At 45.4% G+C, this 17806-nt stretch overlaps 1 protein-coding gene across 1 annotated transcript in view; it reads right to left on the bottom strand.

The window, feature by feature from the left end:
* The window catches only part of LOC118365651 (voltage-dependent calcium channel gamma-2 subunit-like), an 80136-nt gene extending 67607 nt beyond the window's left edge, over positions 1 to 12529 (bottom strand). Inside the window, exon 1 of the mRNA XM_052491431.1 lies at positions 10469 to 12529. Within this exon, the coding sequence (XP_052347391.1) occupies positions 10469 to 10694 (226 nt within the window). The 5' untranslated portion in view covers positions 10695 to 12529. The remainder of the gene's footprint in view (positions 1 to 10468) is intronic.
* Positions 12530 to 17806: the final 5277 nt, after the last annotated feature.

Genomic DNA, 17806 nt, shown 5'->3' with positions numbered 1-17806 from the left:
AATGAAAAAGGAAACGAGGGACTCAGGTGAGTACAACAAAATCATGACTCTATCTGTCTGCCCTGCAGTCAGGACTCAACTCTTTAGCTGTGCAGAAATCCAATACCCTCAAAACTCTGTACATCTCATATTACAACTCTGTCGAGCTCCATTGTATTGCTATACCTAAAACACATTGATTGCAGAGTATATGAAACTGGAGTTACGCTATCTACAGTAAATATACCTGGACCAGGCAGGGAGTGGAGCTGTCAGCACCTTTCCCACTAGGTGCTAAGAGGGTTCTACAGAGGTGGGAATATCTCATTCTCCTCTCCACAGCAACACTGAGAGCCTGTTGTGCTAGGGCTGGAGTCGTAACCCTGTGAAGGACCGGGGCCTTGGTCTTACTGGATCCAGGTGCAGGTGCAGGCTCACCTCACACCCCATACAGTATGGCAGGGTGTTGGGGAGCAGACAGAACTCTTCCCACTCCCACTCTCCGGGATGATGCAGTGTGTTTGGGCTCCGCGCTGACACAAAGCAAATACGGTGTAATAGATGGCAAATGAACTGCGCTGTGGACAACACCAATTAATCAAAAGGCAGATTGCTGTAGTTTCTCGTCACTATCGCAGGAAAAAGGAGTGGATCTCACCTCCTTAAAATGAATGGATTGTATCTGAGGTTAATTATTATTTACTATTGGGTCTCTTTAGGAGATTTCCACTGCTTAAGGAAATGGCCGCTGATGTGGAACCAAGGTAAGAGACTACTGTGTTGTTAGGAGCAGTGAACTATTTATTTGTGCCTGTAACCATGCAATATCCTGCCAGGATACATTCATCTCTTTCAGTCTCATCTCACTGTTTCTGGTGCCAGTGCATCACATGTATTTTCATCAAGTTTGTGCACTACAACAGTAACTGTAATCGGTACAATAACATCTCTTGGCAGCCAGAGTCTAGAGACCCCTGTCTATTCAATAGTGTTACAGAGACTAGCCCAGGGTGTGACTGGCCCAGGGTGTGACTGGCCCAGGGTGTGACTGGCACAGGGTATGACTGGCACAGGGTATGACTATCCCAGGGTATGATGACTGTCCCAGGGTATAATGACTGTCCCAGGGTATGACAGGCCCAGAGTATGACTGACCCAGGGTATGACTGGCCCAGGGTATGACTGGCACAGGGTGTGACTGGAACAGGGTATGACTATCCCAGGGTATGATGACTGTCCCAGGGTATAATGACTGTCCCAGGGTATGACAGGCCCAGAGTATGACTGTCCCAGGGTATGACTGTCCCAGGGTATGACTGGCCCAGGGTATGACTAGCCCAGAGTATGGCCCAGGGTATGACTGTCCAAGGGTATAATGACTGGCCCAGGGTTTGATGACTGGCCCAGGGTATGACTGGCCCAGGGTATGACTGGCCCATCTGCCCAGCCCGTGTGCACTACTGATTTGTTCCCTGGCCATGCAGGATAAAGATAGACTCCCCCTCAACACAACTGACTATAGGTAAGAAATAACATGTGTAAATGAAGGCGAGAGCCACACACATACGCACACACACACACAGGCAGGCAGGCGGGTGGGCAGGCAGGTGGGCAGGCAGGCAGGCAGGCGGGCAGGCAGGCAGGCAGGTGGGCGTGCAAGAGGGCGGCTTTTATGGGACAGGGCTACCAAAGTTTAAGCACGTCTCCCATCGATCAAAGCCATCATGCCATTAATCATACCTTAAACCAAATCCTATGGCATCTCCCCCTCCATAGCCCATCACAAAACACGGGCACATGGAGGAGATGGAGATGAGGATTATGTCGCTTCACACCCCTGCCAAGCCAGGAGAGGCCTTCTCTGGCAGGTACAGTTAGCTAAGTGTGGGGGAGGCCTGATTCAGAATAACATGGAGACTCCTACATACTACACACCTCCACTATACTGGAGCATAGAATGAGAATGAGAAAACCAGATAGGAAAGTGATATAACCTTCACTGTACTAAAGCATGTTATAACGTCAGTGTTACATTCCCCAGTTTGTGTTGTAGTTTGTGTTTGTGCATGTGTTTATTTCAGGAAATGGCTTCCTGAAATCCCTCAAGCAGCTGATTGGTCGACTCCATGGCTAATTGGAGAGCTGACCCCGCCCCCTCGTCAAGACACAGCTGTCTCCAATTACCCATTCAATCTGAAGCTATATAAAAGCCAGTGTTCTGTTCAGGAGAGAGAGATTTTGCTGGAGGTAGATTTTGCTGGAGGTAGATTTTGCTGGAGGTAGATTTTGCTGGAGGTAGATTTTGCTGGAGGTAGATTTTGCTGGAGATTTTGCTGGAGGTAGATTTGCTAGAGATTTTGCTGGAGGTAGATTTGCTAGAGAGATTTGCTGGGAGGTCATTGCAGAGATTTTGCTAGAGATTTTGCTTGAGGTTGATTTTGCTGAGAGTTGGTATGTTTTGTGAGTTTGTTGCTCAGATAGAGCTTATTTGATGTCCTTTGTTTCTTAGTTTGTTTGTGAAAATTGTTTAATATTCTGTTTCATTTGTTCCCAGGGGGAAGGGGAAGGCACCTAGGGAGTGCTTAGGCAAGAGGCCTGCAGCATATACCCGTAGCATATTCGCTGTCTCGGCACACTAGGTAAGTCCTGGGTGGACCACCCCCTATATTTTGGTTAGGGCACCAGGTGGTGCTAAATTAGGTAAGTAGTGGGTAGGCAGGTATGATAGGAGAGGGGGGGCTTTGAGATTTACTTTCTTTGCTTTGGTTCCGTCCAGCCCCTTTTCCCCATATTGCCGTTTAAAGGAAAAAAGACCTTGTAAACGGTACCACATTCTGCCTGTTGTCATACTTACGCGCACCTACAGTCCATACCTTTTTTCTCTTCACGGAGAGTTTAGTTGTAGCAGGGTGTTGCGTTCCCTCTTCATAGAGGCGTGCGTAACAGTCAGAAAGGAGGGGCTTAGTGATTGACCTACACATGACCAAAACACTGCAACAGCATATAAGACTGTACTGAACCATAATCACTCCCACTATTCACTCTCTCTCCAATAAGAGGAAACCCCAAGGCAATGGACAGTACATTATAATGGAGTAGAACTACAGTACATGGCCATCTCCACAGTGGGACAATGACAGACAGACTGACACCACAGACACTGCACTACTGTAATGAAGGTGTTTGAGTCTCACACAGCCCCATCTAGTAATGACTGTACTGTAATAATCAGGCCTTAGTGGCCAATATAAAACAGTCCAGACCAGTAGTGTCTGTCTGCAGTCCCAGCAGAGCTACTGTAGCCACAGCGGCAGACAGGTCAGAGCTAAATGAATCACATCTATCTATGGGCTCTGGGAGAAGTGACAGTGCAATAGAGCCCAGTCACTTAGATAGCAGCTGAGAGGAGGGATGTGACTGGGGCAGATGTCATTCCACAACCCTCCGAGTGTGGATAGCCAGTCCAATGAAACTAAGGGAGGGATTGTCCATGAACCCCCTATTGCCCCTATCTCAACAAGTGGTTGAAGACCAGACCACTGAATTGCCACGGATATAGTACTCTGTATTCAACTTGATATGGCCATCCAGTACACTGGTGTGCGTGGCTACGCTTGGGTTCCTTGATGGCGGATATGCGGGCATGTTATCCTGTTCATGCAGCTGGGTGTACAGTGGAGCCGTGTCATAATACAGCCTAATGCCACTTTAGGGTCGGGTCATTAGCCTGGTTGGGCCTGTGCCAGCCGGTGTAATCCTTATCTGATTGGACTATGAGACTAATCCTGCTCTGGAGCACTGGCACTGTCCAGCCCAACAATCTCTGCACTATCTCTCATTCTGGGTCTCTCTCTTACACACACACACATACACACACACATACACGCCGGATATGTACACATGCATGTATGCACACGCGTGTATAAACATTCACACGCACACCCACAGACACACACACAAACGTGTACACACACACAAACAAGTGCTCAGGCTCAAACACACATACACCAACAAAAACATACACATGGAGAAAACACTCATAGATTACTCCCACCTGGTCAAAACGCTACACCCACTTACTCATGTAGAAAACCATAAGATACCGTGCCTGTACACACACACTGGTATAGTCTCAAGATGATTGACAGGAAGGAACCGAGGGAGGCCACACGAACAAGTCCTGGAGTTTGGTCATTCATTTCCTCAATCATCCTACATGCATTCTCTTCAGCACCAGTCCATTTCCACAACTCAGAAACCAGGAAAGGGTACTGGATTTCAAGTTTTTTTCATGCAGAGGGCAAAGCTGCCCCCATATATTTTAATTTGTATGGCATCACAAAGCATTGGACTACTCTTCCAAACGGCATTGAGGTAGCAAACAAAGCACATTCCCTCTATTGCTGAAAGTCCTTCATGGGAAACGGCTCTGCCAGTGAACCCCGAGGCAGGGGGTGAATTATTGGTCTTACTGAAGAAACCACTCATACAACAGGTGATACAGGGAAAGGGGGGGGAAACACAGCCACCAAAGTAGCCCTCTTTTGTCAAAGGATTTTCCCATCTTCTTTTGCACCTCCTGTCCCCCCCCCCCTTCCTCCGTTTCTCCTCCTATAGCCGAGGCAGAGGGGGGCGCTGTAATGAAGATGAATGGGGCAGATTAGCGTGGAGCGAGGAGTAGCGGTGTGCTATACCTGGCTATGAGGAGGCCGTGCCGACCGACGTGGATGCTCCGGTAGGCAGTCGCCAGGCCCAGACAGAATGGAGCAGTGTTCCCCCCTCCCTCTGGGGCTCAATCCATTAGCACCACACATGTTTAGCGTATGCTTAACACACACAGAACATAGACCCAGACAAATCCCCCTACCTCATCCCCTTTGTATGGCTCTGCCTCAGTATAACAATAATACACAGACTAGTTTGCAAAGGCTTCCAAAGCATAGGCCACTATAACTGCCAGTATAACTGCCAGTATAAATGCTCGTATAACTGTTAGTATAACTGCTAGTATAACTGCCAGTATACCTGCCAGCCAGTATAACTGCCAGTATAACTGCCAGTATAACAGCCAGTATAACAGCCAGTATAACTGCTAGTATAACAGCTAGTATAACTACTAGTATAACTGCTAGTATAACTGCCAGTATAACTGCCAGTATAAATGCTCGTATAACTGTTAGTATAACTGCTAGTATAACTGCCAGTATACCTGCCAGCCAGTATAACTGCCAGTATAACTGCCAGTATAACAGCCAGTATAACAGCCAGTATAACTGCTAGTATAACAGCTAGTATAGCTGACAGTATAGCAGCTAGTATAACAGCTAGTATAACTACTAGTATAACTGCTAGTATAACAGCTAGTACATCTTCTAGTATATCTGCTAGTATAACTGCCAGTATAACTGCTAGCATAACTGCTATTATAACTGACAGTATCACAGCTAGTATAACTGATCGTATAACTGCCAGTATGACAGCCAGTATAACTGACAGTATAACAGCTAGTATAACTGCTAGTATAACAGCTAGTATAAATGCTAGTATATCAGCTAGTATAGCTGACAGTATTGCAGCTAGTATAACTGCTAGTATAACAGCTAGTATATCTGCTAGTATAACTGATAGTGTAACTGCCAGTATACCAGCTAGTATTACTGATGGTAATACTGTCAGTATAACTGCCAGTATAACTGGTAGTATTACTGCCGGTATAACTGCGAGTATAACTGACAGTATAACAGCTAGTATATCTGCTAGTATAACTGACAATATAACAGCTTGTATAACAGCTACTATAACTGCCAGTATAACTGCTAGTATAACTGCTAGTATAACTGACAGTATAACAGCTAGTATAACTGCCAGTGTAACAGCCAGTACAACTGACAGTATAACAGCTAGTATAACTGCTAGTATAACAGTCAGTTTAACTGACAGTATAACAGCTAGTATAACTGACAGTTTAACTGCTAGAATAACTGCTAGTAAAACTGCTAGTATAACAGCTACTATAACTGCCAGTATAACTGCCTATATAACAGCTAGTATAACTGCTAGTATAACATCTAGTATAACTGACAGTATAACTGACAGTATAACAGACAGTATAACAGCTAGTATAAGTGCCAGTATAATTGCTCATTTAACTGCCAGTATAACTGGGTGCTAGTGTATTAGGGTGCCTATTACAATAGAAGTTCCAAAGGATTTAACTCTGGGTTTAAAATGTAGTCTTTGATATTTATTTCTCACTATAGAAGAGGAATGTAGTATTTAGTATTGTATTGGGATCCCTAATTACTCTTCCTCAGGTCCAAACAGGAAACAAAACAACAAATAAAATATCTAAAATTCATAATATAATATACATAATCCTCCTGTTGGTAGAGCATGGTTTGTGGGTTTGATTCCCTTGGGGACCCGTACGAAAAAGTATAAACATATATGTACTGTAAGTCACTGTGGATAATAGCGTCTGCTAACTGACTTACGTGTAAATGTGAATAACATACATAACACTACATTGTACTACATAACCTCCTGCCTCTACCTCACACTTCAGAAACAGGAGATGACTCCTGCCCTATGAGCCGTTCAGGCTCTCACAAGGCCACCCACCTACATAATAAAATATACTGTATAATACAGTGCAAATTACAATACAAAACATATTAAAATGACTGCGTCTCATTTGATGTGAATGAGTGAAGCAAGCATAGAACTGTGATGTATGCTGAACTCTAATCTTTGACATTCCTCGTAATGGACTGTGTTACTCCTGTTAGATGTTGTTTGCCCAAATAGTAAGCCAGGGGCACATTGTTGCCAAATCTTGTGGAGGGATTTTTGCTGATAGCACACATATTTTGGTTCCTCTGATGTCAGGACAATTGAATCAAATACTGCAACAGATCAAGGGACTCAGCATTCATATGAACCAGCTCCAAGGGCAATATGAGATTTCACAAATGAATCGCATGCTTTGGCGATGGCATATGCTATTGCATTTTCAGTATGACTGATAGCACAGGCAACTAGTGAAAACAAGTGTAAATCTACAAAATCTATATAAACCATATTTTATGGAACCATCGAAGTGCTCCACTCTCTTTCCACTCTCTCTTTCCCTCTCTCTTTCCCTCTCTCTTTCCCTCTCTCTTTCTTTCCCTCTCTTTCTTTCCCTCTCTTTCCCTCTCTCTTTCCCTCTCTCTTTCCCTCTCTTTCCTCTCTCTTTCCCTCTCTCTTTTCCTCTTTCCTCTCTCTTTCCCTCTCTCTTTCTCCTTTCTCTCTTTCCCTCTCTCTTTCCCTCTCTCTTTCCCTTTCTCTCTTTCCCTCTCTCTTTCCCTCTCTCTTTCTCTCTTTCTCTTTCCCTCTCTTTCCCACTCTCTTTCCCTCTCTCTTTCCCTCTCTCTTTCCCTCTCTCTTTCCCACTCTCTTTCCCTTTCCCTCTCTTTCCTCTTTCCCTCTCTCTTTCCCCTCTCTTTTCCCTCCCTCTCTCTTCCCTCTCTCTTTCCTCTCTCTTTCCCTCTCTCTTTCCCTCTCTTTCCCTCTCTCCCTCTCTCTTTCCCTCTCTCTTTCCCTCTCTCTTTCCCTCTCTCTTTCCCTCTCTCTTTCCCTTTCTCTCTTTCCCTCTTTCCCTCTCTCTTTCTTTCCCTCTCTCTTTCCTCTCTCTTTCTCCTCTCTCTTTCCCTCTCTCTTTCCCTCTCTCTTTCCCTCTCTCTTTCCCTCTCTCTTTCCCACTCTCTTTCCCTCTTCTCTCTTTCCCTCTCTCTTTCCCTCTCTCTTTCCCACTCTCTTTCCCTCTCTCTTTCCCTCTCTCTTTCCCACTCTTTCCCTCTTCCCCTCTCTCTTCCCTCTCTCTTTCCTCTCTCTCTTTCCTCTCTCTTTCCCTCTCTCTTTCCCTCTCTCTTTCCCCTCTCTTTCCCTCTCTCTTTCCCACTCTCTTTCCCTCTCTCTTTCCCTCTCTCTTTCCCACTCTCTTTCCCTCTCTCTTTTCCCTCTCTCTCTTTCCCTCTCTCTTTCCTCTCTCTTTCCCTCTCTCTTCCCTCTCTTTCCAGTGAGAGGGAAAAGGACCTGAATGTTCACCGGAGGAGAGATCAGTGAGAAGTGCCTCTACCTTCAAACAAACATGCATACACGCCCCCATGCACGCACGCACGCACGCACACACACACACACACACACACACACACACACACACACACACACACGCACACACGCACACACTCAGCCTGTATGGCTACTTTCTCATGGGTGAGGCTATGTATGGTATTACAGTGACTGGAGTGAGCAGTAGAGTGGTAGATGGTTGTGTGGGCATTCCCCTCTGTGATCAGTGGCTCTCCTCTCCAGGAGCTGATTAAACAAACACAACCCCTCGCCCACCTGGGCACACAACATGAGCTGTATGAGTGGGCCAGAGCTGGGCTACAGCAAATCACTGTCTGCATTGTCAGTTGTGATACAGACAGGATGCATCATCATTTATCGCAACAAGGCAGCTACCGATATATGAGACGTGTAGGATGATGATTCTCCATACAAAGTACCCACTTGATTTCAGCATTGGCATGAACCTCTTCATGCTGTAGTTACAGTATCCACCTGAGATGGCAGACATAGCAGCACCACACCTGGTCTGTAGCAGGAGCTTCTTGTGGCTGAGCTGCTGCTTATACTCCACTGCAGCTGGATCCGGCTCTGCAGTTTACTTCCTATTTTTCAATATCACAGATTTCGGTACAAATTGTGCTAATTACCCATGAATAAATTTACCCGATTGCGTTGTTTAAAGCTCAATTTCCACAGCGGGAAGTCGTTTGGATTGGTATTCAAATGATTCTGACCTCGATGTGTAAATGCGATGGTGCCGTTCTCCGCTTCCTCCCCTCATCAAGGCCTGAGACCATTCATGAATCGCAAATTACAAATCAGTGTTCATTTCCTGCCATTTGGATCACCAATTCAAAGGAGGGTGGCTGTTATCTTGCCACAAAAGAGAAGCTGCGGCATATGGGCTTTGTAATTGTAATTCACCTTGTGCCAAGTATAGGAGATTTTGGTCAGGTCTGGACTATGAACAACTGTCTGTTAATTACATAACAGCCTGACTAAGACAAAGGCCAATCATATCACACCACTGATTTTCTCCACCTTCACAGATAAGTGTGAATTTTCAACAGAGGTTAAAAACCTCTAGTCTTTGAAAACCTCTCCACAGCTGTAGTTAACCCGTGAAGGGTCACATTGAGACCTAAAATGTCTCTCCCACTGTATGTCCTGGCTAGCACAGGAGAACAGATGCAGAGAGCTCCTGGAAAGGGTAGCTGCAGGGTGTCAGACAGTCCTTGAACAAACCTTAAGCAGATGCTTAAGCCGCCCTGACAGATATGGCCAACGTCAGCCATCCTACCTTGGTCAAAATCACCCAGTAATGTCGATTAATACATGAACATACAACAGTACATTTATTGCCCAGGAAAACTATCTAAATAAAGAAACATCCCTGTAATTTCCTATTTTTTTATCAATTTTTGCCAATGTGAATTTAACATGACAAAAAACACAACTTTATTCTGTGCAAACATACACATTTTGAAGAGTTCAAATCATCAGATCTTTACTGTTGAGTGTCACTGACATTATTTTCATCAACCACTTCCTGGGGCTGACTTCACCTCAGGCTGTTAGAGCAGAGATCTGACCTGAGACTGACTGCTTACTGCTTATCAAATGACAGAGGAGTGTGCAGAGAGACAGGAGGCCTGCGTGAATCTCTCTGCTAAGAAGATGTAATGCTGCATAACCTCACAAGGTTACGCTCAAAGTCAGCATCTGACGCCTCCGCCAGAGCATGACAGGAAACAAGACCCCGCTGTGTGTCAAGTCAAGACGTGGGAGGTGGTCTTGAACCTGCGCTTGAGAGGTGACTGTGTTTGACAACTCAGAAAATACTAAGCACTGCCAGGTCAAAGGGTAAATGACAAGCACTGTTAAGGCACCACATCATCCAGAGGTCAAACGTGGGGTCTGGATGGAAATAGACATTTGACAGGAATGGCTGACTCTCTGTTGCTCTTGTGCACTGGTCATTATCATATGTTTTCACAATTAGAAATGTTTGAAGAATGGCATGGTCACTTGGTGCTGTTTTGAACAATTACAATCAACTGGTGGCAAAGAATGTAGAAAAGTCATGTTTTGAAGGTGTCACTTGGGGATTGTGTATAGGCCTAAGAGGTGTGAAATGGAGGGTTCTTGCAGTAGTTCATTGGCCCAATTCTGTGTTTGATACACTCTATGGGGCTAAAGATAAACCTGATCCACATAGCATTTGTCAGTAGAAAAGCAAAGGAAGGGATACAAGTTATAACGTCAACGAGTGGGATAGGTTTTACTACATGTAGCCAAAGGTTCAAATGTAACCACTATGGTATACTGACATGGAGAAAATAAAGTGACTGCAAAACGCATGTGGCTCAATTACCTTCTAAGCAACACGTCCTCCACAATCCCGAATGGGTCATCACCTCTTCGTTCTTCTTGCTGGTCTCGTTATCGCTGACCGACTTTGACTTGCACGTGCCGCGCGAGTACAGCCAGTAGTCCGTGCCAACCGCGATGGTCATGAGACTGAAGGCGGCAAATGCGCCGACCGTGGTCAATAGCATCTGAACTCCGCGGTCAAACAGACCCATATTTCCGCATTCCATGAAAGGGGGACCCCCTTTCCTCTTGATATATAGGAAATAAATATTTGAAAATTTACGGGACCAAACCAAACTAAAAAAATGGGATATATTTGAACGAAAGGAGGGGGAAGGAGGTGGATGCGGTAGGAACCTTATGGTTGCGTTTGGGTGAGGACTGACTAAGAGAAATTGGGTTGTCTTTTAGGGTAGTTTGTGGAGGAGGACGCAGTGTCTCTCTCCCCAGATGGGTTCTTACTAAATGTGACCCCAAATATAAGAATTATGGACAAGGTAATGGCCTCTAAAATGGACTATAGCGTCAACTGTTATCCCTATGACTACAACTAGCCTACACTGGCAGTTGCAGCATAAACCTACTAATGTAAAGATAATATTATGTATAATATACAATCACAGTAAGTGATAGGTAGAGAGAGTCTGTTATATAAATGGAAAAGGGGATAGCCTCAATCAAAATTCAGTAGGCTATTACGCTTTGAGACGAGCTTTTGTCTCGTGCTTTACAATGTAGCATTTAACATATGTAGATCGCTGGCAATGTGTTTCTTGATGTGCAAGGTTAGCAGATAAGTACTATTTTATGGACAGCACTGAATGAATATGAGCTGAAATGGATGAAGAGAAGAGTGGTGTTAGAGTAATGGTAGGCTTACAACAATCCTGCCTGGCAAGTCAATACGTCTCTTAGATGCGAAATTAATTACAATTATTGTTGGCATATAATGTTGAATTTGTATATATTTTATGTTGAATTATGCTTGAATAACCCTATGTCAGGGCTATTATAGTCAAGGTGGAAAAGCAAGGAGAGAAACAGGGACGGGAAATGAAGGACATGGAAAATAAGAAAAGCAATTGTAAATAAATTGACGATTCAAGTCCAGTGGAAACAAATGAAAATATTCCTGGGGTCTATATTATATAAGAAAGTAAAATACTATAGGGCTTGCATCAATTTGATAAATCAACCAACAATGGAATGAAGAAATCAAGCCCAATGAATAAATCAATTAATTAGTAAAGAAACAGATAAATCAGGTCGAAAAGAAATTAAACAAACGCTAGATTTCCTTTTTCCTAAAATTCTGATCCCCAGTTTCCATATGTAGCCCTTAGCTCTTTGAAGGTTTCCGCTGAAAATGGGTATTTGCGGTTGGAAAGGGTGCAGTCGACGATCCGGAGAGAGCGGGGTGCATCCAGCAAGGCAAGCCGACCATTACTCGACATAGAGCCGGGAAGAGGAGAAAGAGGAGTTGGGGATGCCGCTGGAACTGATCCGTTTTAGTACCACTGTTAATACTGTTGTTAGTTGGATATCCAAATGCACGGTTGTATCACACTCAGAACCGGAACCAGAACCTTCCCACTTGCATAGCTCTTGCGCCATGTAAATCGAAAATAATCTGATAGAAAACTCAGTTGCAAATCAAAGCAAAAAACGACAGTATATGTTCCAATCCTTGTTCCTCCCCTTGTTCGTTCAGATGACAGCGGAGTTTTTCTTCTGAGGGTGTAGGAGTGTGTAGCTGGGCTAGAAAAATATTACACAACCGGAGGAAGAGACCGAGAGCACGCCACGCCGACCCAACAGCACCGATCCACAGAGCCGTTGAGAGGGGCGCAAATTGGAGTCCGTATATTCTGGATGTCAGTGTCAGCGCTATGCATTTAATTGAAGTTTTCTCCTCTAAAACGATGGTTTATGTCAGTGTTTGAATGTTGATTGTACTGCTGAAGATATGAGCATATTTTCTTCCCACATTGACTGATGCTATACTCTGGCTTTAGTAGGCTACAGTGCTCGTCCACCGATGCTGGAAAGATAGCCTATTAAAGATTTTAATTCCATTTCTGGAGTGGAGGGAGGGGTGAGTAGGGGGTGCGGGGGTTGCGGGCTGGTTTTGTGTGTGTACGGGTATATAAGTGTGTGTGTGTGTGTGTGTGTGTGTGTGTGTGTGTGTGTGTGTGTGTGTGTGTGTGTGTGTGTGAGTGTGTGTGTGAAAAGAGGGGGGTGGGGTTAGTTAGAACTGGTTGAAGGATTATGGAGAACTGTATTTTATATTTATGCATTAGCATTATAAACGTGCTTTGGGTTATCGCCACCCCAGGTTTTTATGACAGTCTATTCATGGTGCTCATAATGTTCCTAAAATAATCCCCCAAGTGATTTATTGGATTGAGTCTGAATTGCGTGCTAGCTTGGATGGGACTTTGGGTGCCAATTTCTCAGATTTTGGTTTCTCTCCCTCTATCATAATTTGTTTAACTACCAAATAACATGTTCATATTTTGACGCAGGGCAGCCTTATGAGATGGACTCGCTTTTGGCCTGTTTTCAGACTTGGCCATTTTGATCCAAACAATCACAGTGTCATTTATAATTGCAAAGCAGTCAGATTTATTAGCTCCTGCCACTGCCAGCAAAATATTTTCTCGGTCATATACATGTAATTACTCCATGCACCTTCACTGCAATAACTTTGAATGGGGAACTAAGCAGTAGGAAGCCAGAGAAACGCGCGCGGGTTGTCCGCCACTGATCTTGAATGTGTGGTCCACTCTTAAAGTGCTGAAAGGACAGCTAGCTCCGCGCGCTGTAAGCGTCGTTCAGTGTTCAGGAGCTTGTCTCCCCCTAGCTTTCATGCGGCGCAACTGCAATTGAGCGTTTCATTCAAACAGCTATAGAAAGAACAAGGGAAGTGCAGAGCGGGCATTAGAAAATTATTCCCTCCTATTGTGGATATATTTTCTTGTGATCATGACATAACAAACGTTGTTTTGTCGAGTTTACATAGGAGTGGATTTATTGACGATAGCTTTACAATATGGCTAAGGCAGAGCCAAGGGTGGATCAATGCATCCATTTTTATTTTGATAAGGGATTAACCCAGGCAGAAATTGCATTTTGTCTGGCAGTTATATATTGCTTTCAGTTTTGGCTCCAGTACAACCCAATTTAAAGATGTAAAAGTGATGTTGCACTACTGTTTTAAATTGAATGTTGAATGTTTATGGCAAGAAAAGTTAACATTGAGGTTTGTGGTTGACTACCAATGAAAGTTTATTTGAATTTCTTGAATAGTTTTAACAGGGAGGTTGTCCTGTCAATACCAGCCAAACACAGTCACAAACAACAATTAAAAACTAGTACAGAAAAAGAAAACTAGTAAGACAGATGAAGTTGTTTTTAAATACTCAAACATTTCATGAAGGTTACAGTCTATTTGTCATTTCAGCCATAAATGGTGGGCAAAATGTTGTGTTACTGAAGGACAGCACCGCCATTCATCCAGTTATAACAATCATCTCACTGACACATTTCGTGCGGCAGGTAGCCTACCAGTTAAGAGCGTTGGGTCAGTAACTGAAAGGTCACTGGTTTGAATCCCCAAGCTGGCAAGGTGGAAAAAAACTGCTGTTGTTCTGCGCTTGAGCAAAGCAGTTTACCCCCAAAAACCACTGTGCAGATGACATTGATCAAGGCAGCCCCCGGCATCTCTCTCTGATTCAGAGGGGTTGGGTTAAATTTGGAAGACACATTCCGGTTGAATGCATTCAGTTGTCTGACTGACTAGGTATCACCTTCCCATACTGTAACATGTGCAGTTTGTAATTCCTCAGTTTGTCTTATATTGCTGGAGCTTTGATAAGAAGGCCCAGGCCTATAGGATACTGACAACAGTTGTGCTCTAATCAAAGATCTTAGATATTTGTAGAGTCTTACTGCCTTTGGTCCACCATGACACTGCTGTCAATCTATCGTCAAGAAATCCACTCATATTTATAGAGTTTATCTTGTGATCTCGACAAAACAACTTTGGTTATGCCGTGATCAGAAGATAAATAAGTTGTGATCTCGACATAACAATGCAATAATTGTTGTATTAACATGTGCTCTCTGGACTGCCTTAGAGAACCAACCATAGGCCTACCATACATTTGTGCAATTAACTCATGCAATGTATGGCTATAGTTTGCGTATGAATATTTTTCTGCCATTCCATTAGGGTGGAGTCGTGTCGACTCTTGCTCCTCACAATAAGGCCCATTCATTTGATCTTCCTGATGATTATTCAGTCTAATTCTTCAACTATGGCAGGCTTCTCCCTCCATCACTCATCTCTAATGTTTACCCAACCCAGCCATATACACAGATCTGGGGGCCCATTTGCCCGTGTCCCAGTGGCTTTACTGAGCAATTAGCAAACAAATAGCACTGCTAGTTTAGGCCAGGGACTCTGTGATCTCAACAAACCGATGGAGCAAATAAACTGATGCATGAACAATGGATTGGGACTGGGAGCTGGGAGCTCGGAGCTGGGAGCTGGGAGCTGGGAGCTGGGAGCTGGGAGCTGGGAGCTGGGGACTGGGAGATGGGAGCTGGGAGCTGGGGACTGGGAGCTGGGGACTGGGAGCTGGGGAGCTGGGAGCTGGGAGCTGGGGACTGGGAGCTGGGGACTGGGAGCTGGGAGCTGGGAGCTGGGGACTGGGGACTGGGAGCTGGGGACTGGGAGCTGGGAGCTGGGGACTGGGAGCTGGGGACTGGGAGCTGGGAGCGGGGGGCTGGGAGCTGGGAGCTGGGGACTGGGAGCTGGGAGCTAGGAGCTGGGGACTGGGAGCTGGGAGCTGGGGACTGGGAGCTGGGAGCCGGGAGCTGGGGACTGGGAGCTGGGAGCTGGGGACTGGGAGCTGGGAGCTGGGGACTGGGAGCTGGGGACTGGGAGCTGGGACCTAGGAGCTGGGGACTGGGAGCTGGGAGCTGGGGACTGGGAGCTGGGAGCTGGGAGCTGGGAGCTGGGAGCTGGGGCCTGGGAGCTGGGGACTGGGAGCTGGGAGCTGGGGACTGGGAGCTGGGGACTGGGAGCTGGGAGCTGGGGACTGGGAGCTGGGAGCTGGGGACTGAGAGCTGGGAGCTGGGAGCTGGGGACTGGGAGCTGGGGACTGGGAGCTGGGAGCTGGGAGCTGGGGACTGGGAGCTAGGGTTGGAGTTGGAGTGAGATGTCAACACAAGATCGACATGATCTGGAAAAACTCTGGGCCTAGTTTTAGGTACAACCTAACTGGGCCATGAGACTTTCCTGGGCAAGTCATATGATCAGGAAAACCTGCTGGCCATAGTCATCTGTCCTAATTTGAGTGTTTTTATAATGCAGGCTATTTTGAACCTGGTTACTGACTGTATTGGCAGTCCCTAGCGCCCCACTCATTAATGAGCCTGATGTGTTAGACCCATGGGACCCACCTCTGATCTACACAGCCCTTCCATTGGATATCAAATAAACACTTGAGCCTATAAGGTGAGCAGAAACCTGGCACACACATACCACTGGCTCTGTCATCTGGTCTGTGCAGGTGGAATAGCTGGGAGCTTCATCATAAAAGAAAAGTCATCATCATCTTCTTCCCAAGCATTAGGTTATGAGCTGTGGCCAATGTCTCCGTGACACGTTTGGACAAGGTGATGTGTGTTTCTCTTACTTCAGCATTTATCAGTTCTGAACAGAGAAACACTCCCTCACACTGTAGGTCTTTAATGTGCGACTGAGATGAAACATTTTCATCGGTGTCTTGCTCTGAATGGAAACCTCACATACATTTTTCTCAGCTCACTGTGTCCTCTCTCTCCTTTACTTATTTCTTCCTCCATTCCTCTCATCTGGGTCAAGATGAAAAATGCTTAGTCTCTGTAATCCCTAGTCCTGTGGAAAATGCATTTTTTCCTATGTCAATAAACAGCACCTTCATTTCACTCTCATATTTGTGTGTATTTTTCATCTGTTTTTCTGTGTGTCTTCGTTTGCTTGCCCTTCCCCTCACTTCATCTGATCTGGACCCCTCACTCACACTACCACTACCCAGCTGGGAGGGGGGCCTTTTGATCTGACTAAAGACCTCTCTGATTCGCCGTCGCGACCAGGATTTGGGACACCCTTGCGTTTATTAAACAATTACCCCTGACAGGCGAGCCTGCACCAATCAGAGGGAGCCCAGTTCCGCACTCACAAATGGACTCTTTATGGACTCTTATGGACTCTTATGGACTCTTTATGTCAATCTGTAGGTCCGGCCTAATCAGGGCCTTGGTAAAGCACCCCTGGAGCATTGGCTTAAGGAATGCTTTAAGTAAATTGTTCTCTGGAGTAAAAAAAGATGGAGGAGAGGGAAGAAAAGTGTTGGCCCACTTTGAAGGAGGCAGCAGCCCTTTGAACGCTAGTCTCAATCCCTGTTAAATGAAGGGGATCCCCGTTAAGTGGGAGTCTCTGGGCGAGGTTCTACCCTGGAGCAGTTTGGTCTCTGGGGCCAATCTCTTTAGTCTCTACAGCTCTGCTCTGAGGCAGGGAGGAAGGGATCCCAGAGACAGGGCTGCACTGCTGCCATAGGGGCTAACAGTACAGTGCATCATGTGCTTCTGTAGTCTATATTAACAGGGTGTACAATGGATATGGTTGTGTTGGACAAACCGCATGAATCCACCAAACTCATCCCATTGCTGACCCCACTCAAATGTCATCCCTTGCTTTCATTTTCCAGTCTGTTTCACAGGACAGTGTAAAAATACAACAATTTCCTCCCCTCTATATGGATAGCATAATGTTTTCATTGTGGCCATTGACAGTTATTTTAGATAAAGCTGATGACTGGCAGCTGGCTGCCAGAATAACTTGACTCATTCACCAGGGGGTGCTAGTCTTCTCTTCACCAGCTGGATGTGGGGACATGGACCTACTTATTGTTTCTCATCGTTACCAACTGACAGACCACAGTCTCCACAGCAGTCCCATTCTCAGACTGAGAGTGGAAACATGTCCCTATGCCACAAAATTGTTTGCATTCCAGTTCCATCCAACTACATTCAGACAGTCAAAAGACAACGTACCAAGCATCTTCCCTGCCACCATCCCCACCTTCCTCCCCTCTCTCCACTAGATTGATTATCTGTGTAATGAATTGAATCACTCTCATGACAGGTGCCACAATTCCTCCCTACCCCGCAATCTACTCTTCCCTCATCCCTCTGTTCCTCTATTCTTCTGTATTCTTATATTCCTCTGTTCCTGTTTTCATCTATTCCTCTGTTCCTCTGTTCCTGTTTTCATCTATTCCTCTGTTCC

Source organism: Oncorhynchus keta, chromosome 32 (assembly GCF_023373465.1).
Source record: "Oncorhynchus keta strain PuntledgeMale-10-30-2019 chromosome 32, Oket_V2, whole genome shotgun sequence".
Lineage (NCBI taxonomy): Eukaryota > Metazoa > Chordata > Actinopteri > Salmoniformes > Salmonidae > Oncorhynchus > Oncorhynchus keta.
Note: the sequence above shows the minus strand (reverse complement) of the source record. Positions and strands in the feature narration are given on the sequence as shown.